Below are 25,283 nucleotides of genomic sequence, written 5' to 3'. Positions count from 1 at the left end.
GTGTAAAATACCTTTGTTCAAATACAATACTTTATATGCTTAGCTGCACCTTGGTTATTTTCATTTCCTCTCTTTTTCACAACCCAAACGGTGTCTTTCCAGAGCCACACCAGACCGAATCAGCAGAAGAAGTGGCTAGACCGTGGCCAAAACTACATTCTCCGGCTATGCCGAAGTCAGGCCTCGCTTCCACGCCGGCACCAAGTAGAGGTCTGGGTTGAGGTGCCCGCGAACAATTACTTTGCCAGTTCTGCGTAACGCAGGCGTAATTTACGCGACCGGTTGGCCAGTGCGAAAGGTCTTTGCAAAGTGTAGTTGTCTTTGTTCCCGGGCCTTGTTCATATCACTTACTTTGTATTTACAGAATCCCTTCATATCATATTTTTTGTGTGTTTGTTTTTATTTCTCAGATGTCCGTTCGGGATTTTGGGAAAAGTCACCTGAAGCAAGAGGGCGCTCCATTCCGATGCTGCGATACGACGACAAACGAATCCATATACGACTATACAACATCGCACACGACCCTCTAGAGAGGGAAAACCTAGCATCGACATACCCACACATCGTGAATAAATTAATGGGTCGTATTGGATACTATAACAGGAAATCTGCCCAGCCCAGACGTAGTATAGATAAAACAGCAAGGTCAACTGCTCGTGCGCAAGGGGCATGGGGTCCGTGGCTACCATGATGAGTTTTTGGTCAATAACGTCTATAATGTCCAGAATAAGGCGGAACATTACCTTTGTTATCTCTGACGTCATGTCCTGTCCAATTACGTCATCTGCAACCACTTAAGTATTACAATAATGATCCAAAAGTATTTCGGTATAAAGATGTTAAACATACCTCAATGACGTTTCGTACTACAACGTAGTACTTTCTCAAATTGACTGATCAACTCTCCCGGCAACTCACCACTGCTCGTCTGTTCCCTGCTGTAATTTAATGTTGGTGGCGTTTTGGAGAGGAGTAATTGGTCATAAATGTGGGGTTGGATGTGTCTTCACTTTCTGATTCGCTCTTTGTCTCTGATATTTTCGTCTTCCCAACCTATGACTTGGTTTGTGTTCCGGTATGGCCGATTTATTTACCTCTCCTATGACCTAGGCTTTTCTCTGTGATCTTGTGAATTGAGGCTCTGCCAGCTTCAGTCTTGTGTTCTTTGAGGCGCGTTCCGAATACTCTAGCGATTTCCCCTATGTAAGATTTTTCACAGTTAAGACAAGGAATTTCAGACACATTCTGCTGTTTGTAATATGTCTACGTTGTGCCAGTCAGTCCATGAGATGCGATACATTAAGGTAATACACTATTTTAAAGTGTTGCGATTTGGTAGTTCACAACATCTTGCGAATGGTAGTGAGCTTCGGCAAAAATTGCATTGCTCATTTCCTTGCGAGCGTGTAGAAGAATTCAAATATCACAAAAATGCTTTTATAGGTCCTGTGATTCTTGAGTTATGTTGTAAAGAGGGTTGAAACAACAACACTTTTGTAAAATGTACATAACTCATTAACAACAATAAATTAAGCAAGTTTTCAAAGTATATGATTTGTAGAATGAACTTTTGCAAAACATCAAAGTGTTATTTTTCAATAACATATTGATTTAGACAATAAAAATCGATTTTTTGGCTGCTTCGACCAACAATACCGCATCTACCCTTAAACGTCTATGCGATTATTACACTCACCTAACGACCAGTGCACAAAAGTAACGCAGCTGAACTAAATAATTGTGTTCACAAAATTTCAACATTAGAAGGATGATTTATTTACGCACATTTTGATACCCCATTTGTTCAATTTCACAACACAGCAGTGTTTTTATAGAAAAATACCCGAATTTAAAAGTTGCAACTATTTGTATTGATTTGACAAGTTTGAAGTCAGCACGAAGATAAATCATGAAATGGAGGGTTTTACGTGCCAACATGCTTGCGTAATGACCATTGATCGCTGTAAACGGCAACTTTTAAATTCGGGTATTTTTCTTTAAAAGTACTACTGTGTTGTTAATATTGAACGACATTTGACAAATAGGGTATCAAAATGTGTGTAAATCATCCTTCTCTCTATGTTGAAATATTGTGCACACAATTATTAGGCGTATCTAAAACAGCGGCGTTACTTTGTGCAGACTTTATGAAGATCACTGTTATTACCACAAAAAACGCACGCCTTGCCCATGGCCGCCCGTGAGCGAATTGTCAATTCAAAACGTGTTCATTCATTTCATTTAAATTGCCCGCCCAGAGAACACTTTGGGCGCCGCCTATGGAAGGTTTGTGTGCTTGCGCCAATATTGGGATAAGTCAATACATCCTTAGGCTGTGTGAGAACAACGGTACAAAGTATTTCTTTTTATTCATCACCAATTTAAAGGCGGAACTCCTTTGTTCGAAAAAATGGTACCACTTTTATGAATAGTCTATCGGCAAATCAAATCGACTTTATAGGAACAATGGGTTACGTATCTATTGCTTCTCCATCCTATCTAAGCTCCTTATGAGCAACCAACGTTACGTGAGTATAATTGAAGACCAAATTAAAGAGAGTAGTTTGCGTCTGACATCAGTGCAAAGGCGCGACGTGATTGGTTGCTGACCTGCGCAGTACGGCATTTTTGGTCTGGTTGTCAGGACGTCATACGCAAACTAGTATTTTTAATTTTGTCTTCAATTATAACTCTCATTTGATAGTTATTCCATTCTTCAATAAAGAACACGATATCTCAACCCCGGGGGTGGGGGGCACACACTAAACATCCCAGCAAACACAAAACGTTTTCGATATCATTCGCAAAAGGTTATAAAAGGTTGTCAGAAAACGTTTAAATGTCGGGTTATATAAAGGGTATAATAAGGATAGGATATAACGTATTGATAACATTAAAAAACATTGTTTGATAATCTACTGCCCAGCAACCACAAAATGTTTTACAGAAAACACTCGGTGAAAGATGTATTGTTCCATTCCACTCGCCGTTCCGGCTCGTGGAATGGAACAATCCATCTTTCACCTCGTGATTATATTTCGACCATCACACTCATAGACAGTTAATATTTGTATATTAGCATAAAAAGGTCTATGTCCAAACTACTACCCCCTCCCCAATCCTGGATACGTGACTGGGGCAGCGTCACGACGAATTATTTCTATATGTAACAAAGTAAAATTCTCTTTAAAATAAACAAACAAAACATAAGATAAAATCATCAGCAGTCTGTGACATTTTAGCAGCATGACGATTACCTATGCAGTTACCAATCCATTATCATGTTTCAGGCTATCATTTAATTCTTCCAATTAGAATCCGATTGCGACTTATTATATAACATTCGTACCATTAGTGATGAGCGACATATTTTTTCGCCAATGAGAATAGAGATATGATATCTCACACCCTAAAACGAACATCACGATTGGTTAATAGTTAATCAGTATGATACAGTATAATACTAGCCTCGACTCCGAGCATAGGAAATCATGTTTATTCCAAAACATGTTTGGTAATTTGATCATTATATTATGATTATGCATGTGGACATTTATTACGCAGACACAAGGATGCGAATATTGGCACTGGACTCTTGTTTTAATTTAATTTAAAAAAAATCAATGTGGCCTAAAGAAATGTCCAATTTCAGTAAGATAATTTTCTTCCTTTTGACGGTTTGCATATTAGGAGCAATCTTCACAAAACTGTTCATCAAGCATGTAGAGATGTCGGTCTCTGAAGCATTGTGCAGACCTAAAATAAATTACTTTTAGTATTATAATGAATTACTATTTATCACATAAGCGGGTGGACTTTGTGCCAGGGAAGTGATAGTAGATACTCTCAATTCCCTGTTATTTGTATCTAGTAATTTGCCTCTCTACATGATAGAATTTTTTACGCCATCGAAAGTCCGGGATCAGAAGATGATAATCAAGTAGTCAAGTCAAGCTCAACCAAGCAGTCAAATCAGCTCAATCGATAAGGCATTCGACTAATGTATGGTGCGATAGGTTGCGGGTTCGAACCCTGGTGATGCCTAGTACGCTCTCGTGGAAAAATTGGGTTAGCTTGAAATTCCCCTGGACAAGGAACTTACTGCTAATTTGTCTCGTTGTAACCCGTACGAGACTCGGGGAGCTGATCCTGGTTGCGATGGTTATTTGTGGAATGTCTAGGGTGTGCGCTCTTGAAGCAGCAAAGTCCCTGATTTGTTGTTTAATGGTTTATGGAATGATGTGGGGCCGTAGTGGTCAGCGACAACCTGTAAAGTGTGCTGAGGCTTGTGGATCAACGCCTAGGCGTTGTGCCTGTGCGTATATAGCGCACAATAAATCACTGTGTTTTGTTTTTAATGAAGGCCCCATAGTACCCAAACCAATCTTGCACAGTTTACCTTTTACTCCAATAAACAGATTTCGTCATTATTTAAATACATATAGGATAAACCACACACATATAGACAAGAACAGAAAACACAAAAACAATTTAACCTATGAGTATTGGTAGAAAACATACGTACCTGTCCCAGAAAAAAAAACCCACCAACAACAACATCTGGATCTAATATTTTTACACACTTGGACTCATCAAAACATAATAATGTAATAAATTGTATCAAGCATAATAATGAGCATTTGCATAATGCTGTTGTTCTTTATTAAGAAAAATAGCTAGAAACCTGTCACACGGTTTCTAGCTATTTTTCTTAATAAAAAACAACAGCATTATGCAAATGCTCATTATTATGCTATCAGAACATAATAATGATAAAATTGGATGCTTCACGCCCAATATTTATTGGTCTCGCTATCATAGCTCGACCAATAAATATGGGCTCAAACGATCCAATTTTATATCATAAGTGTACGATAGCCATCAGTACGTATTGGGGCATGCATAGCACTATAGTTACCCTATAGTCTCCTCAAAGAACAAAAAAATAAATGGCCGATTATTATGTTTTGTTTTATACACTTTACTACAGCATAGTCTGATTGCTGGTCAGATTCAAAAGGGCAATAATTTAAAAGTAAACAACAATCCCTTCACACGAATAATGCCTCGAAATCTCGAATTGCGCATATTTTTATGTTTATTAAAAAAATCCTGATGGATTACAAAAGACTGACTGATATTATTAAGATTTAATTTACTTCACCCCATCCATGTTTACAATGTTTTCCTGCGTAACGTTTCGCACAAAACAATGAACCGAAACCGCACTTTGAATCCCAACCCAAATAAACCAACTATAAATATATACACGTTTATAATATAATAAAATAGTTAAATATTTAAATTACTTCCAACGTCTACATCACATAAATCCCGAAAATGAGTCTGTAAACCACTTTACTTGGTCAAAGACCAATTTAGTATACGTACATGTACACAGCACCAATTTTAAATGAAAGAGACACATCATTATAATAAATCCTGAGTAATACCTATATCTACATATTTCAGCATTATGTATACAGGTGCCAAACAGTGTCTGCAACATAAAATATCAAATGCTTTATACGAGCCACCTAATATAGTTAGTCCGTCGAGAATGACTGCCTGACGGCGTTGATAGTCCTTCCCGACGGACTAATTATAGTAGTTTTAATGTTACATCTAAACATAAAACTATACTTTCCGGTAATGCATGTCAACACTAAGTCTTGAGTGAATCCAATGTTGACAGAATTGGCCTTTACGAAGTATATATATATTATCATTGTATATTAAAATATCAAAACTGATGGGTGCCAATAATGTTAATGCAGTCTATACTCGTTGAACATGTCGGCATAAATTGTGTTATAAAATCATGGCCGAAGAAGATAACATACCGCGTACAAGCAGTCACAGTCAAAGTCTCAGCATCAACCGATAATGAGGGCCGATTGTTCATGAAATGCGACAGGCAAAACTGCTACGTACTTACCGCGTAGTTTTAAGGTATATCGCGTAATCGCAAAGGCACGTAACGCTCTATCGCGTATACGCGAAGGCACGCAACGCTGGCGTGATTGTTAGACACGGAACGATCGCACAATCGGCCCTCATGAATATGCGAGAATTCACAGCATACAATGCACGGGGACTTTGACTGTTGATACATGGTCTGTAGTAGTCTGTGGTTAAAATATTTTGCATTACACATAAAACTAAAAGTAGCCTATACAAATAAATTGTGTCTGAAAGATTGGTACAGAGGCTAGTCCTATTGCTTGACTTGCAAGGATAAATATAAAAATTTACCAATAGCATCCTTTTTAAATCATCAACATGATTCGTGTTGTTACAGCAATCCCCAAACAAAAAACATAACAGACATCGGATTTGATGTTGCATACATACACGACGTCATTTGTGAAAGTTGATCATCCGCGAACAAAATCCAGCGTTACGAATTTATGGGATTGGGGAATCACTGTATTTCATGAATAACTAAAATCCCAATCATTTGTGTTTCTGCATGTTCTGAGTTCCATTTGGGATATTTATTCTTGCATGAAAAGTAGAGGATCCAAACTACAGGTCTAGAAACTGGAACATTAGAAAATTATAATGACATGTTCCAAACATTACGAAGGTATTTCCTAAATGTTTTTAAAGTGCAAGTAAAATAGCACTGATGATAATGATGTAAAACAAAATGACATTTTAAAGTTTATACAAATAATACATAATATTGTTACAAAATATCCAATATAAAATATATAAATACTATGTCTTTTAAGACATAACACCAAAAATACATATGTATACACATTATACTATAATTATACATGCATGAACAAATGTTTGGAATATTTTTCACCTTCTTGCACCGACCTAAACGTGTATTAGGCTATAATATTACTCTCAAAACATGTCAAATCAATCTGGACAAGGAAGGACAATCGTATGCTATGATTTGTGATGACCAGTTCTAGTCCTCGGATGTTTAAAAAATATCTACATATTGGTTACGGTACTTTACCAAAAATGTAAGACCTATAGTTTTTGTTAAATTCTACTATTTTAGAACTGATTTTGTCTGAAAAAGATAACTTTTTAATCACGACATGTCACTAAAAGGTACCCTACGTTGCAGGATCCCTCCCCCTTTTTTCAATAAAAACTTTTAAAATTTATAGCTCGTGTACCAGCACTTGGGACACAAAAGTCGTCACTATCGTAGTGCCCCCTCCTAAATAAAAAGCAGCGTCATTAATGAAAAAGTATTCCATACTTTTCCCTGACTGTATATAATTGTACTAACATTACCAATGTTAACACGAATATTGTCTTTTCCATTCATATTATTAAATTTATAAATTTATTTTACACAATAACATTAGATTGAATGCATTTTGAATTGAAGATGAAAGAAGAGTTACCTGTTCCAAATATTTGAGACGCTGAAATCTTCATCTACTAAATAATGTGGTCAGTGTGTCTAGATTAATATTTCCATTTTTTGTTCAAAGTTTGTCATACTGTCCAATTATTTGGATAATGTAGTCACTGTCCACATTACTAAAAATAATGGTCAGTTCATCGAAAAGAGATATTAACGGAACATCAGAAAGGCAACAGACGTATCACGTATATCTATACAGAATTGAAGAATACTCGTGGCTGAATAAGTATAGTAATGAACCACTCGGAGGTACAAGATACAGGAACATGGTACACTATTTAGAATTGTTCAGATCAAACTCTTTGGAAAAAAGGATTCTTGACCGTCCTGTATGTAGCACCCTCAATAGAAATTGAAAAAGCATCGAATGGTTCTTTTTGAGCATTTACAGAACCTTCTTCAGGTCTAAAAAGTTCTTTCTGCCCTTTTCCGATCTTCTTAGAACCATTTATAAAGTTCTACATACTGGACACCTCAAGAACTTTTTAGGTAATAAATTTACTTAGCATTTTGTTCTAAGACTGCACCACACCAGAGATGGAAAACTGCCCGCGGAAAACTGCTGTATTGTGTATGCCTCCGGCATTGTCTATATGCCATAGAAAACCTGATTGCGTCGCGTTCTGTCCTTATATGATACTATACGAAAATCCCTGTTCATTAAGGAGCACTCATTCGAACGTCAAGAATGTGAACGTCAAATGGTGACGGACTGAGAGTTTTGATGCCCGCATCGATATTATCGTTGTGACCTTTGACCCTGTCACCAATTTCCTTACTGTGCGTCAGTCCTTTGTTTTTTTGTCTTTTACCCTTTATCCCTTTAGTATACCCTATCCACCTATCCAGCGTTGACTTGAAAATCGGATCTGAATTTATAGAAGCCAACAGTTGTAACTGCGCGATGTGTGTTGAGTGATAACCCCATCTTGCTAAATTTGGCGCCTTTTGTAAGGTAAAATGTCGAAGGTCATACGTACTTCCGGATCCGGTATCATACAAGTGAAGCATGTTTTTCAGTGATTTGATGCCTTCGTCATAGAGCCTTGCTGCTTCCCGACCTTCCTCTGCACTAGCTGTGCATTTGAGATCGTACAAACCTATTAGACTGAACATGAAACCGTTGAGAACAAATGAGCCCGGCGTGGTCGGGTATTCTTCGTACCAAGGGTACGTATCTACAAACTTAGCAAGGACGCCACCTTTCGAGGAAGGAATTGTGTACAATTTTGTAGCTTGTAAGGCTGTTTGTAAGTATTTATATTCTTTTGTATATCTGTATGCTCGTGTTAGAGTTGAAATAGCTTGACCCTGTGCCATTGCGGAATACCAGCCTGGTGGAATTGGCGCCATATCATCGTCAAGCTTTCGCTCAACATCCACAGGCCATCCTCCTTTCTCATCTTGATTACGTAATAGCCAGCTTGCTGCATCAATGAAATGTGCCATATGATTATAATTCCACAAAGTAATATTATCCATGCGACCATTACCAATAACCGATATAGATTTCACTCTTGTTATACTTTCCTTAGTCTTCTTTAAACTCTCTTTACGTTTTAATGTAATACCTTTGCGATAATCTGTCACGAGATTTCTCGTGATGTGCCGCCATTTTGAAACCGGTCCGAGCCCATGTAAAATAACATGGCCTTTCTTTTCGATATCATCTTCTCCATTTGTATAGATAAGCTTGATTTCTCTATTCACGTTCTCTGCTTCTACGCTGAAGATGATTGAGAAGTTACTGGAGAACATAGCATCAAATGAGACGACGAATTGGGATTGGGACTCCAGCGGCAGCGTGAATCCTTTGGATGACACAGAGTATTCTGCAGTTAGAAAAAATGGGGGGAAATTCCAATCGGTTAATAAAATGCTATTAATATATTCATGCATTTACTCATGATCTTATGAAAACTTTCACAAGTACGTTGTAATTTCTTGAAACTTATCCTGTGCTGAACTCTACTTCACCATTGGAGCCACTCAAACCGCAGTATCAAACAGATTGAACAGCTAATAATAAGTCTCGGTCAGATCAGAATTTTTCTCTCTATATTTATATTTGAGCTCTTTCTGCAACCATAACGGGACGCAAAATTTTATTAAATCCTAACCCTAACCCTTACCCTAACACTTACCCTATCACTTACCCTAACCCTTTCCTATGTGTTCCGATGGGTTATAAAATTTTTGCGTCCCGTTCCCGGGGTCCCGTTATGGTTGCAGAAAAAAACACCTAAGCATCCCGCAGAATGAGAGTTAGGAAAGTCTGTTTGATGTTCCATGTTTTACGCTATCTACTGAAGATAGCATTTAGGGCCTAAATTTTATATTTTATCCCGTGGTGTCTTCCTTACCTGATGATTTGAATTCTACAACTCTGGACGCCCTTTCCTCGTCATAAACGATCTTGATATTATTTCTAGCATCAGATGTGGTGCCTCGTCTCCATTTTCGTAAAGCATCCTGCTCCTCTGCATCCTCGTAGGTGATGACGACAGGTGCGGGGTCCGTCAGGTTCTTGGTGTAGTGGCTAAGACCAAACTGGGCTATCTGAATGGCGTAGAAGTAACCTTTAGGGTCCCATTGAGTACTGAGAGGAACACCTGCAATTTGACAAGAAATATTTTTAATTTCTTTACACTTATTTTTATTTGGAATTTGTTTTTACTGTTCACGTTGTTCTTCATTTCCTTCGACTTTTCTTTCCTTCTGAAAGTCCTATTCCTGCAAATAAGTGGGTAATGGTGAATCCAACGGACGTGGACACAAAACACATCATCAAGGATCAATAAATGATACAAGAGGAAACTTTGAATATGAACAACTGGAAAGAAAAAGCGCAAGGTACACCAACTTGACGTGGGGAAACAAGTAAAATACAGACTAGACGCAGAGGGAGGGAAAAACAGCATTGTGTAGGCATTAAAAGTAGATCTGATCCTTCGTTTCTTCATGTTTTGAGCATACGTTTCTCTTACACATTATTGGATCGTTTCGAAATATCAGCAGAAGAAGGTGGATTATTCAATATTATGGAATACAAACATTGCCCTCAGCATTTTAACCCGACCTTTTTTTTAATTATTAGTGTTACACCCGGTGAGTTCAATAATCGCACTAAGTAGTTTTGTTTTTTAATTCAAGGAGTCGGTACACTCCTATTGGTATCATCATCTGCATCTTTTCCGATGTGCAATTAATGAGTGGAATCCTCATACTTTTGTTTTCAAGAATCATATTACAACTGAAATGTATTATTGTTATTCGCTTATAGTTGTCCACTACTATACTTAGTCATCAGTTTTTTTCACTTCCAACAACTCTCTAAATGTAGCTAGAAGAGTGAAAAACTCACTCCCCAAAAGAGTGATTCACTTATAAAACCACTCAAAAAAGAGTGAAATGTGTTTTTTAACTTTAATCACTCAAAAACGAGTGAAAAACACTCTAAAAGAGTGAATTACAACTCGGCAAGGTGTTAAATGAAGGACAACACGTTTTTGGAGTTGTCCTTCATTTAACTCTTTGAAAGAGTTTAAAACATTCACTCTTTTTAAGTGGTTTTAAAGTTAAAAATTGAGTGGTCTTATAAGTGAATCACTATTTTGGGAAGTGAGTTTTTCACTCTTTTACGTTTAGAGAGTAGTGACCACTTTTGCTCTTGCTCTCGAAAAATAAGACGTTTGGAATTCGTATTCGTGACAGCCATGTACATGACGTTTGATAATATGATATCAGAAGTATTCTCGTTTTGTTTCAATTTGACGGAATAGGGCCAGGGGCGTAGCCAGCTTTCTTGGTCAGGGGGGCAAAATAAAATTTTGGGGCACAGACGAAAAAAATTGCAGTTGCATCATACAATACATAGAGACTGTATGTCTTCGAGCTTCCCGAAAAGGGCCTTATTGGGATGAAGTGTGCGCGTAGCGCGAAAAAAATGGTATTTTACACTATTTTCGTCCATTATCCGGCTAAAAAAGGGCTTTATTGTTACAATGTGTGCGCGTAGCGCGGAAAAATTTCGTATTTTACACTATTTTGGCCCTGAATTTTGCTAGAAAAGGGGATCCTTGCCCTTTTTCTTTTCCTTTGCCCTCCTGATTTTCTCTTTCATTTTTTTGTCAGAGGGGCACTTTTTCTTTTATTTTTTTGTCAGGGGGCACTCTGCCCCACCTGCCCCCCCGCTGGCTACGCTACTGAATAGGGCTACTTTCGCAAACAAATTGACTCAAAATGCATTTATTTTTGAAACACAATATAAAGCTATCCACTTACCTTCCACTCCGCTAATGTATTTAACCTTTGTCCTTTGTTCAACATGATAGTGATCAAATGTCATGAATGTCCCATCACACGTATACTTGTTCTGATCATAAACCCGGCTGTGCTATGATGCCATACAAATCTCTTGTCATCCCGACCATCTTGAGATTTCATCAACTTTCCATCGATCTCAAAATATTTTTGCAAAAAGCTAAACGGTATATAAGTCTCATTCCCTTCTTTACGTGCTGTTATGGTAACGTCATCATTGACAAGGCAGTCGATTTCTTCATACGGAGGAACATATGGGACCTTCTTTGAGTTCCATTTCCAACTGGTGGGAGGATGTTGCGGCTTTAAACGCGCATCATTAAAATTCTTAATTTCACCATCACCGTGGTTACCGGCGCCAAGTTTTTCATTATCAACGTCCTCATCCTCATCGTCGTCCACGTTTGCATCATTTAAATCCAAGCGACTTGCTCGTCTAGGATTAATTTCCTCCCCATTATCATGATTATTACAAACAGGCAGTCTGGTGATGATAAAGCTAACTAATGCTAAAACACAGAGTAAGATTATCAACTCATGACGATGCAGGAATTTCAATTTAATAATTTTGGCACACCGCATGATACACAGGTTTCATCTCTCAGGCGAGATTGCATCGTTGCTGCTCTGGTAGTAATAATCATCAAAGCTGGCGACCAAGCTGAAATATAAATCAAAATGAATTGGTAACAATATAACATGACGAAGAGTCGAAGATTACATACCTGATGAGCAATAGGCTCTCTACTAAAAACCAGGAAGTATTAAGGACAATCGGAGTCGAAGACATTGGCTTAGGAAGATTTTTTTCAACATTGGGGGGGGGGGGAGGGGGGTGAACATTTTGTAAATTTTGGTGGGCCACCGGGGGGGGTGCCCGAGGGGGTTTCACACCTGGGAATCAGAAAATTGTGCAAAATATAGGTCACAAACACCCATTTTCCCTCTATTTTATCAAACAAAATTTAACTATATAACACGGGCGACATCACTATTTTTGGCGTAAAACAACTCGGTTTTGCCTCGTTTTACTTAAAATAATGATGTCGCCCGTGTTATATGAGACGATAGATGCACTCCAGCGGCTAAAATCAATACCTTTATTCTCTAAATATTCTGATGCATAAAAACGACGCATAACATGGTCTCTGAACTTAATATTTTTTGACTTTATTGATTTATTGCTTTGTCGACAACTTGTCGATATCGGATCTTGAGATTTGACAATTGTCGACAATATAAATTCTACTCGACAACAGCCCTAGTTTCAACAAAGTGAAAAACAGGGTGTAAAGTTCAAAATAATAAGCAGGCCTATAATATATCAATGCTTCGTTCGTTCATTCATTCATTAATTTCTTCATTCATTAATTTCTTCATTCATTAATTTCTTCATTCATTCAGTCAGTCAGTCAGTCAGTCAGTCAGTCAGTCAGTCAGTCAGTCAGTCAGTCAGTCAGTCATTATTATTATTTATTATTATTATAAAACACTAGTTCACCCGTTGCTGTGAGAGTAACTGATGGCAATGCTATTTGACCCCTGATGACTTTTTGACACGTTTTCCTCATATCGAGGATTCTTTCTACCACTTCCCAGTTGGGCATACTGACCCCATATGACCTTTGCCCTCGAGTGACCTCGGTTTGATTTTGTTCATGCTCCCGTGATATGGAGAATTACTTTCACCAAGTTTTACCCGAAATCAGGCGAAGTTTAAAATGCAGCCCCTGGATGACCTGTGACCTCGGATGACCTCGATTATATTTTTACGTGTTCCCCTCATATCAAGGATTCCACCCACCAAGTTTGAGCCCGATCGGACAAAGTTTGCAATTTGAACCCTCCGTAATGACCTTTGACCTCGGTTGACCTCTGATTTTATTTCGCGCATATATTCCCCTGGTATCAAGGATTCCACCCACCAAGTTTGAGCCAGATCGGACAAAATTTGAAATTTGAACCCTCCGTAATGACCTTTGACCTCGGTTGACCTCGCATTTTATTTCGCGCATATATTCCCCTGGTATCAAGGATTCCACCCACCAAGTTTGAGCCCGATCGGACAAAGTTTGAAATTTGAACCCTCCGTAATGACCTTTGACCTCGGGTGACCTCGGATTTATTTCGCGCATACATTCCCCTCGTATCAAGGATTCCACTCACCAAGTTTGAGCCCGATCGGACAAAGTTTGAAATTTTGACCTTTGACCTTGACCTCCGATGACCTCGAAAACCATGCGGTCAACATGCTTTTTCCGATACCTATCCATATCCGAAATATCGGATCGATGCGTCTTAGCGCGGCGAAACGCATAGCCGGACAGACAGACACACAGACACACACACTTCGCTGGTTATTTTAGTATAGGCCTAGTAGATTTATATGGCGCTCCACAAAGCACAGAGCGCCTTCATTCATTCATTCATTCATTCATTCATTCATTCATTCATTCATTCATTCATTCATTCATTCATCATTATGGGATTCCTATATATATTCACGAACGCCCAACAACAATCATCCTTCAATGCAAGACGCTCGGGGCAAGAGGGCGGAATTTTAAAGTTCTTTTTACCCCGAGCAAGCGTGAACTACACGGTTGAACTCATTTTAAGAACAAGAGTCAAGTTCCTAATAAACAATAATCGTACAAAGTCAAGTTCACTACATCCCTCCCACATCATCACATGTCTACAGAAATATTGAGGAGAATCGCTTGTTTTGGAAATTGAGTGTATCGCGTTCATGAAGTGGGCGGGGTGTTTGATTGCTTCTCTCGATATTTTTGCGCTTTCATGGATCCATAGCATAGTGATTTCATAATCATTTTGTTTCCGAATAATTTGTGGTTAATAAAATGATTACATTATAAGAACTTTATTTTGTTTGTGTATTTGTAATATTATTGATTTGCACAATAATGTTACTTTACAATAGGTGTTTCTGAGAGTTTGGCTCCGGAGCTATATAGTTAGGTTCGTTTGGTTTATATTGCAGTCCAAATTGAAACTCAGAATCATAAAGCAAATATTAAAGTGGTTAAGATTGGTGATTTAAAGGAGTATTTCGTGATCATAGCGTCCTCTTTTTATGACATTTCTCAGTAGATATCCTCGAAAAAAGCCTATTCCCAAAATTTCAGTTGATTCCAATTTTGCGTTTGCGAGTTATGCATGATTATATGTGTATTTTACGCCTTGTAGTGATAGGCGCCCTTATATTCACAACACAAACTACACGGCGTTTTTCAAAAATAACAATGCATTTTCATTAAAAAAAAAAAAAAGTATGCAATTTTGCATAATTTTTATGCATAATTTCATATATTGCAAAAGTATGAATATACTAATAATGTGCACAATGCAAAACCACACACTTTGGGAAAAGTCTGTACTTTTGCATTAAAATTACAGTCATATTTTGCAAAAGTATGTGGCTGCACTGGCGACGTGTAGGCCTACGGTGCACCACTGTACCCGCTGACGACGGAGTGGGAGAGTTTTTTTTGATGAGGAGTATAATAATTCTACAATGTATTTCGTCTGGTTGAATTTGTTGGATTTTGTTACATATTGGTGCCTAGAAAATCTTGCTATTTATCTGAGTAGATGGCAACGGAGAGGTTTAGTTACATATTTTCAATATCTGGACATCTAGTAAGCGCCATGATTACGTCTAGTAATATGTCAACATCTCAAAGTTTGGTCACAAATGTAGGTTATGTCACGAGGTGACGACACAGTTTATATGTTCCATTCAAAGTGTGAGCAAAACAATTTTTGCTGTTTTATTTATAGCATGATTAGTAGCTATATGAAATGCATCGCTTTACAGTGGGTAGGTGGGATGGGGGGGGGGGTGAAGTGTGTATGAATGTGGGGTGCGTGGGTAGTGGTTGTGTGTTTTGAGTGGGTGTGTACGTATAGGTAATTTGCTGGAGTCCGTTTATATTTCTTAACCAGTAGGTCAGTTTATATTTCTTAACAATTGAAGTCCGGACGAACACACACGCCTGGGTCCTGACGGGACTAGGCTCAAGCAAAATGCTCGAACCAACTTAAAGGAGGATTTCGTGATCATAGCATCCTCTTTTTATTACATTTTTCAGTAGATATCCACGAAAAATGCTTATTCCCAAAATTTCAGTTGATTCCGATTTTGCGAGTTATGCGTGATGTGTATTTACAAGGCTCCATTATACCATCATGACCGTAGGCCACTGCTGTAATTTCGTTCTGGTATAGGCCTACCACGAAATTCAAATTTGACGATATTTTTGCTAAACGAATTAATCTGCAAGAAATATTTGGTACATAAACATTATGTAGCCAGAGGTTTCCAGTGGTATAAAAATCTCAATTTTTTTGAGAAAAGTTGGGGGGGGGGGGGATGAGGCTGTGGATCACGAAATGCCCTTTTAAATAAGCATACTAGCCTTATAATGAAGAGAAAAGAAAGAAACATAATTGAAGGAAAAGAGCAACAGAAAGACCACTCCCAACAAATCAGTTGTACAATTCTGCTGCAAAAGGGGAAACACGAAGGATATCTTACATAAATATCTGGATACAATGCAATGCAGACATAAAATAAGTAGATGGGTTTGGACATAAAATCTATGGTTTGGACCACTTTCTCCATGAACACGGGGTAAGTGGTATCGGTGACCAATTAGTCATTTGACTTTAACCTGAATTTTTTTTATACTTATTTTGTTTAATATGAAAAGATGGAACATTGGACCATTGACCATATTTCCCCCTAATAAAATCAAGTGTCGATTATTTAAAGTCATCAATAACTTTCCAAATTGTGTAACATCAAATAACTAACCAATAATTAATTATAAATTCATTCATTTAAGGGATGGGGTATGAACGTTTGGACAGTATTTATTGTGGGACATGAGAGCACATCAGCCATATCGAATTGCATTCTGAATACGAAGAATGTCCTTCTGATATCAAATAATTTTGATTTTTTGAAATTCGCAATGTAATACACATTTTATGGCAAATGATTAAAAATTGATATTTTTGATATTTAACAGTAGTCGAAGTAAACTTTATAAATCTGATGATTTATACTTAAAGTGTAAGTAGGTGGGTTGATAAGCCGACGATCAATTGAAAATGTTGACCTTTCGTATTGAAGATATGGATTTTTTCCCAAAACACCAAAAAAAAAATTAGGTCTTTTTGGGAAAAAATCCATATCTTCAATATGAAAGGTCAAAATTTTGAATTGATCGTCGGCTTTTCCTCCCAGCTACATACACTTTAAGAATATATCATTAGATTTATAAAATTTACTTTCGAGGACTGTTATATATCAAAAATGTGAAAATATCAAATTTTAATAATTTGTCATAAAATTTGTATTATATCGTGAATTTCAAAAATGAAAATTATTTTATATCTGAAAGACATTCTGCGTATTCAGAATGCAATTCGATATATCTGATGTGCTCTCATGTCCCACAAAAAATACTATCGAAACGCTCAAAACGCTCATTCCAGATCCCTTAACTTATATAAAAATTACTGCATTTATAAATACATTTATATTTACTGCAAATTTACAATAAAGCGAGTGTATGCATGACAGGTCATATATCATGTATATATAGATTGTACATACATTTATATATTAAATTTCATCATCAAACGAAGTCACTCAGACTTGCATATATCGCATGCAGTCAATACATTAAATGCATTGTGTCTTCAATGTGAAATAAATTAAATGGTGAGAAATACAGTCTATTTGACACATATGTTATTATTTCTAACACATTATTGATCATTATTAAAATGACTAATGGTCATGACAACGGTATAAAGCCTGGGAGGGAGGACTTCATGTTGGATTGCTTGATTCCCTCAAAACAAAATGGGCGCCACTTTTAAGACTTTTACATCAATAAAATGCACTGGTTTCCGTTTTATTTAATTCTTTTATTTCTCTCTCTTTCATTTGATACCATCGGGGCTCATACTTTTTTTGTTGAGATTTCAATTTGTAAATGCCCGATGTTGAATATTGACCCGGGTCTTATGATGAGTGTCACGCCCGGGTGAGGAAAATAACCTGATTCTTGACTTTTTTTTATTTGACATTGAGGTTGCCACACCGGGGGTCACACTTTCTTCAAATTTTGATATTACATATATAGGAACGAATAAAGTTACATTAGCATAGGCTAATTAAAAAAGTGGGTAATGGTGAATCCGCCGGACGAGGACACAAAACACACCAAGGATAAATTAAATTATACAAGAGGATACCTTAAATATGAACAACAGGAAAGAAAAGGAGCAAGGTACATGTTGGCACTAGAAGTAAAGTTCGATAGCCAAAAATTACCAGTTCCAAGGCCCACAGAAGTACTAAACCTGTATTTTTATAGATACAACATGAATCAACAAAGTGCACTAGAACAAGTGATGAAAATCACTGTGTACATTACGATAACATCGATCGTAAAAATCATCAAAATTCATCAAATATTTTGTATGGGGCTTCAACTTTCTTCAATAATGCTGTTTTCTTTGTTTTTTGTTGACATGTTTATTTCAAAAATACCACATGACAATTTGAATGACATATCCTTCACTTTTAAGCAATTTCTAAAAATTTTTTTACAATTTCGCTGGGATCACTGAATGGGACATTACATTTCACTGGGGTAGTGAGAAAAATATGAGCCGCTTTCTTCTGATGACAAAATCTGTTTTGATGAATAAAATGGGGTATGAGGCTGTCGATCGGGTCACGGACATTTAACTCAAAATTTGTGGAATCAGATTATTTTGGCATCTGTAGGCCAGGTCTGCAGGCCTCCATGTAGGCCTACAAGACATGATTATGCACAAATTTGAATGACCACCCACCCACCTTTAATCTGCTCGTATGTATCCAATCTGAATTAATATCTTCATCAAAATGTACTGATGCATAAAGTCATCAATAATAATAGGGCCTATCTTTTTTCCGTCCATACTGCAGTTACTGTTCGTTTTCCTATACACAATACACAGTGCTCTTACCATTGACGCGTAACCTCTACAAATAGTGTATGATAGAAGTATGGGTAATTGCCTAGTTAACGTCGCTGTGTGAAAAATAACCGGCCAATATTAAAAGTACTCTTCTAAAATTCTAGAAAATATAGTTTTGTAACATGTCCTAAATTTTTAGCTAATTTAGATGTTTGGAAATATTCGCACTTTGGTGTTTTAGTGTATGTTATAGGTAATAGTACATTGCCTAGTTAACGTCGCTGTGTGAAAAATAACCGGCCAATATTAAAAGTACTCTTCTGAAATTCTAGAAAATATAGTTTTGTAACATGTCCTAAATTTTAGCTAATTTAGGTGTTTGGAAATATTCGCACTTTGGTGTTTTAGGAAGGATATGTAAACGACAGATAACACCAAAAAATATGAAGAAATTATTTCCAAACCGTGTTACGGCCCACAGCCATTATGTTTCTCATTTTCAAGAATGTGGTTAACAATATGCACAGTATTGTCTCATTTCGTGAACAAAGGCCACAAAGTAATTGTTACCTTGCGTTTGCTTTATAATCGTTCACCCAACTGAAACTATAATACCAGCTCATTGCTCATTACACAGGTAAAACAGACACATGTGTGTGTGGATTTAACCAGAGAAGATCTGATGTAACATAGTTGAGCTGTTTTCAATGAGTGTTATCTTGGTTTAATAGCATTTAATGGGGTTTAAGTCCTGCAAAGGTCGTGATGAATTCTACTGTAGACATGACTGCATCATGCTCTGCCTCGTCATATGTATGGCTTAATCATGGTAATGGACTCAAATGGACTCATTTCCAATAGCACCGTTCCCGGGGCACAGTTCAATACACTCACTCAACAATCATAGCCCGAAAGTTGTCCTTAAAGGTCAGGTCTATTGCAAAAACAAGTTTATCTCTATTCGAAGAGAATAATTATAACATTACAAGTTGACACTTGTTGTAATTTCTTAATGCGTATTTCTCCTGAAAAAGGAGAAATTGTGTGGGTAAAGTTCAGCCTCGTACGTGTTCTTCCCCCGTTTGAAGCGTACGTGTTCTCCTCCTCCCCCGTTTGGCTGATGACGTAGGTAAATGAAGCGGACACTATACCATGCTCTCATCACACAATAACAATCACTTTGACAAGTTTGACATTAGCAACGATGAGTTATACTATCATTTACCATAACAATGATGCATAACAATATGCACACTGTTGTTCCCATTTCGCAACAAAGCGTACACAGTATTGTTACTATGCGTTTGCTTTGTAATATTTCATCCAACTGAAACTATAATAACTACATTAGTTTGTGTACTTAACACGGTTTATATGCTAGTCTCAGATGAAATTCTAAGCTCAAATTATTTATTTATTTTTTAGGCCTAATATTTCTCATGATATTGATATACATATGAATTGTAATATCACAATTTACTGATATATAAAAAAGAAGCGGCTGATTTTATCCATTATGTTTAAAAACCATTAAATTTGTAATACTTTTTAGAGTTTTTTTCTGTGAACAACAACAGTATACGTTCTGTCCACAGAGCGTTTATAGTCCCTTTTCTCGAAGCGGACACATCTCATTTCATGACGTCACCGTTTTTCTAGGCCAAATCTGTCTCGTTCGAAGGAACTCACCGCTTAAGTTGGTTTTTGCGGAATATCAATTTTAAACGTCTTATTTTCTCAAAAAGGAGTCATTTTCATTGTCCTCATAATATTAGCTTGCCAATGATATGATGTTGTTTTTGCAATAGACCTGCCCTTTAAGGTGTTACATTATGATTCACTATAGGATCCACAACATCATCTATCAGGGCTCAGTTCTATAACTCCAATACATTTGTACATTCATTGAATGACCTTTGAAAATTTGAGTACAAAACTCATACTCTGCAATATGAGGTCAAATTTTGCATTATGATTGTTTAATTGAGATTATTGAACTATGCTATTGGGAATAGGCATAGTGATTTTTGACCCAAATACAACATATATTCAAATGACATTCTGTAATGTTCAAGCATTATGTGTTGTGTCCTCAGTCACATCAGCATGTTTAAGATTGTTAATTCTAGAAACATGCGAAATTGCATAATGTTTGTTGCTTCCCTTCCCTTTCCTAATCCCTTCCTAAAATGTCCCTTCATAACTTCTCAAAACTTGAAACGTTTCTTCTCTTCTAAAAACTGACATTAAGAAACATTTGTCTTAGGGCAAATAAAATGTCACTGAGTGCAAAGTCAATTTTGGTCTCCTACTTCGCTCTCATGTTGACTTGTTTGATTTTTACAAAAATTGACGAAATCAACCGCGTGTATTTATGTAGCCCGTAATCCGATTTCGGATACTTAAAGTAGGTCTGATTCTATTTCGTGATATTTTTCTTGTGTCTGAATCTGATAAGCAATGTTATGGATCACTGGTCACTGGTTTGTGGTGGGTGAACCCCTACACACATTCCTCAATTTATTTTGTAAAAACGGACATTTTCAATATTTCAGTAGCTTTACCTCTTATCAAATATGTGTATACACTGGTGCAATAATTTATAGTACCCCCCGTGGAGGTGAATTATAAGGGGGGGTGGAGGCATTTTTTGGCAGGTCGAAAGGGGGGTCAAGCAATTTTTGGCAGGTTGAAGGGGGGCGATTTTGGGCACAGATATTTTGGGCACCGGTGTAGGAAAACGTTAGGAACATGTTCAAATATACAATTTAAGGGATGGAGTATGAACGTTTGGACAGTATTTATTGTGGGACATTAGAGCACATCAGACATATCGAATTGCATTTTGAATACGAAGAATGTCCTTCTGATATCAAATAATTTTGATTTTTTGAAATTCGCATTGTAATACACATTTTATGGCAAATGATTTTTAATAGTTAACCGTACTCGAAGTAAACTTTATAAATTCAGGTTCCCCAAAATCTTTCATGTGTATGGGTGGGGGGCAAAGATTTTTGGCACATCAAAGGAGGGGGGCAAAGGTTTTTGGCACGTCAAATGGGGGGCAAAGATTTTTGGAACGGCCAAAGGGGGGGGGGCAAGCCTTAGCCTTGTCATGGTCATCATGACTTAATGACATTAATGTTGGCGACGTTATTGATCATATTTAACTTAGCATTATGAAAAAGGTTAATGAAACGGGGGAATGAATTAGTGTACTCACGAGTTTATATAGGATTTGATTAATTACATCCACTGCACGATGCCCCGGAATGATGCATATGATATGAAAGTCTAAGTACGGTCTTGACTTGCATCTATAGGGGACATGCACTTCACCATGTCACATTCATAATGTTATGGTCGCCATAAATATTCAGAATGTTATGCATTGCCAAAATGATGTACAACTTCTACGGCATGCATAGGCCTAATAGCTTATAATAATACTCTCTTTCTGACTTCCTCATGATCAGCGAAGTGCTCATATTTATATACTTCCCTGGATATATAGATACAAATATTATTGTCATAATAATTGATACAACATGACCTGCATCAAATACCATCCGGGAATACCATATTTACACAAGATAGTATACACTTTAATACATAGGGCCTACATGTATTTTGCATTGTCGTAATTCGTAGTTTCATTGGAATCAGTACTTTTGAAGAGCCAGTATGAAAAGTCCATGGTTTCTCTGATGGTTTTCGCGTAGGCCTATACTATACACACTATACTCAGTACTTCCATTAATACGTTTTCAATTTTAATGGTTTTTGGGTCAAATCGTCAAAAGGTTTTCTCCATTAGTAACCAATACATATGATTGCACTTACCTTTTACCGCTGTGTTACTGCTACCATAGACTGTCAATTCCCAGCCAGTAATGATCATTTTGATGAAAGACCTATAAACTGTTCTTTGCCATGATTTGTATACGTGGTGCCAAGTCTTTTCGGTGTTCAGGCGCGGCAGCTTGCTGATTAACTGCGGCACAATTTCAAGGTGGAGCCCAATTGTACAAATTACGACTTGTACGCATCATTAATTAGGGTTGGGGGGGCATGGGAGTTTGGGTCAGGGTGATTTGGATTTTTTTTCGCTGCCTTTGGCAACGATATTTTGCGTTCGGTGGGGGGCGAATTTCTTCTTTCACTTTTAAGTAGGCATATACCTGTCCTCTATATAGAGTTGAGTGGGGATTTTTTGTGAGACGATTTATTTTTTCGTCTCACTGCACTAGTGCTCGATTGTTTTTCGAGACTAGTGGGCGAAGTTTTTTGAAAGAGTGAAAGAGGTCTGAGACAAAAGTGATGCATATAAAGCCTATGGGGCCATGGGGCCTATGTAGAAAAGTGCAACTTTTGTTTTGGCCAAAAATTTCATAAATGGCTATGTTTCTCAGTGAAGATGATAAAAATAACAACAAAAGCCCGCTCACTTGATGCATAGGCCTAATCAGTCTATGTTTGGACCTTTAAAATACTGGGGGATTTATCGAGTAGTTATTATACCAAAATGTCTTGGGGCCAAGTTGGGGGGGCTTACTTTTTTGGAACCGTTTATCTCACGGTATTTTAGGCTACTTTAGGAACCCATCATTTGATTTCCAGGGGGAATTGGGAGTTGGGATCCGGGGGCGGAATTTTTATTTTTGGTCGCCGACTTCTTTTTTCAATTTTAATGCCTACATATTTTAGGCAGAATTTTAGGCTCGATAGGAAAAAAAATCAATCAACCATCAACCGCCCCTCCTCCGAAATAAAATGTTAGCTTCCACAACAGGACCCGTATTGAGTGTGTTTTCAGCCAACAATTGACATTCTCGTATTTTACGGTGGTGGGTGGTATTAGACGGTTACCTTATATAGCACCCAATTGGGAGGGTAAACTGCAATATATCAACATTGTATTAAAGCTGGTAGCATGGCCCAATGCGTGCCCAAATCCACATCCAAACCATCACTGGAGCTATCTGCAATTATGAAACATTTTACGCTGCATTAATTTTTCGCGACTGCCTTCCAAGGTTGCTTAAAAACGCGCTCGGGCAATTTATAATTTATAGAAATAGCAAAGTATTGGAAATCAGTTTGATAAGAACACGAAATTAAAGATTATTTTGACGGTTTGAATGGCAGTGTTGCTGAAGCGTGAAATAATTATTGCGCGAAAAATTGCATTTCAATAGTTAATAATAATTGGAAATGCAGTGGCATGGAAACGGAGTATTATCAATGGAAGCCCGTTACGCGCATTTGGTCAAATAAAATAACTCGAGTATTTGCTTTATTTGATACAGAATTGGTCATAATGATGACGTATTGTTAAAATGGAGACAGGAACTTGCCTGGCATGACTTGTCTGCAACTAATAGGGTATTCCAGTTGAAATCCATACACCCCCTGCAAAGACATGACCTTATTAAATCTCCTACACAAGAGCTCACAAGGGGTGTAGATTTCAAATGGATTCACCCATTCAGGTAACCCCCTTTTCACATTCCCTGTGTGGGAGATTAAGGTCACGTCTTCCATAGGGGGTGTATGGGTTTCAACAGGAATAGCCCAATCAGGGAAAATAGAATCTTAATGAGAATTAATCATTAATCTAATCACGTTCAGATGTGTATAAGTAAACACTTTCAGGTTTCCTATCTTGTTTAAATATTCGGTTTTTTCTCTTCTTCTTCTTTCTTTTTTTTTTACAGTTTAGGGCTTTACATAAAAAAAAATAAAACATAACGACCGTTTACTATTTTTATTTAGAATCTCACAAATGTTTTTACACGAAGTCCTTTGATATTGGCCTATGTTTCCAAAATGGGTATTTGCCATAAAACAGAATAACTTTTTTTTTCAAATGCTAGCATGATTTAGGCTTTTTTCTGGTTTTTAGCATTTTGTCAGGACCCAAGTGTGTTTCCGCATGGAGCGACCGTGAAAGTAACAAACTTATACATCAGCAATAGGTAAGTTTTAAAGAGATAAACATAAACAGCTGCATTCAATTTCGTCTGCGGTGTCATTCGACCCTTTTCAGGCTGTTCACACGGAGCTACACGGATTTCATACTCAGTACCAAGTTTACTCCAGGCTTCGACGCTGCGTTGGTTATCCACACCAAATAAAGCAGTCACTATGGACCACAATAGCCTCATCCCAATGGCATACTTCAACAACCTCAATTAAACAATCACAGAGCAAAATATGATCTCATGTAGCAGAGTATGAGTTTTTGTACCCAAATTTTCAAAGGTCATTTAATGAATGTACAAATGTATTGGGGTTAAATAACTTTGTCCTGATAGTTGAGCATGTTGTGGATCCTAGTGAGTGTCCAGACGAGCGATATCACTAATTTTGCCAATAAAATTTGTATAAAAGCTTTTAAACTTTGGTTTATATATATGTTATGGGGCGGGTTAACTTTTCACCCGGGCTTTTCACAAGAAAAACATTTCAAACACCCAAATGCACAGTGCTCTAATCATTGGTGGCGCTACATCTCATAAAAGATAGCCTCAAAGGGTACGCAACGCTA

The 25,283-nt window shown here is 37.3% G+C and overlaps 2 protein-coding genes across 2 annotated transcripts in view; one reads left to right on the top strand and one right to left on the bottom strand.

Moving 5' to 3' along the window:
- The window catches only part of LOC140167905 (arylsulfatase B-like), a 28,851-nt gene extending 27,336 nt beyond the window's left edge, over positions 1-1,515 (top strand). The window contains exon 7 of the mRNA XM_072191195.1: positions 411-1,515. The gene's annotated coding sequence lies outside the window, so the exon portion shown is untranslated. The remainder of the gene's footprint in view (positions 1-410) is intronic.
- A 3,569-nt stretch (positions 1,516-5,084) lies between these two features.
- On the bottom strand, positions 5,085-22,713 carry LOC140167904 (D-glucuronyl C5-epimerase B-like). The gene is given in 5 exon segments (XM_072191194.1): positions 5,085-9,234; positions 9,766-10,014; positions 11,687-11,797; positions 11,800-12,386; positions 22,577-22,713. Coding segments are annotated over 4 exon segments (2,040 nt in total). The 5' UTR covers positions 12,308-12,386; positions 22,577-22,713; the 3' UTR covers positions 5,085-8,062.
- Between the last annotated feature and the right edge of the window lie 2,570 nt (positions 22,714-25,283).

This window comes from Amphiura filiformis, chromosome 13, assembly GCF_039555335.1.
Source record: "Amphiura filiformis chromosome 13, Afil_fr2py, whole genome shotgun sequence".
Lineage (NCBI taxonomy): Eukaryota > Metazoa > Echinodermata > Ophiuroidea > Amphilepidida > Amphiuridae > Amphiura > Amphiura filiformis.
Note: the sequence above shows the minus strand (reverse complement) of the source record. Positions and strands in the feature narration are given on the sequence as shown.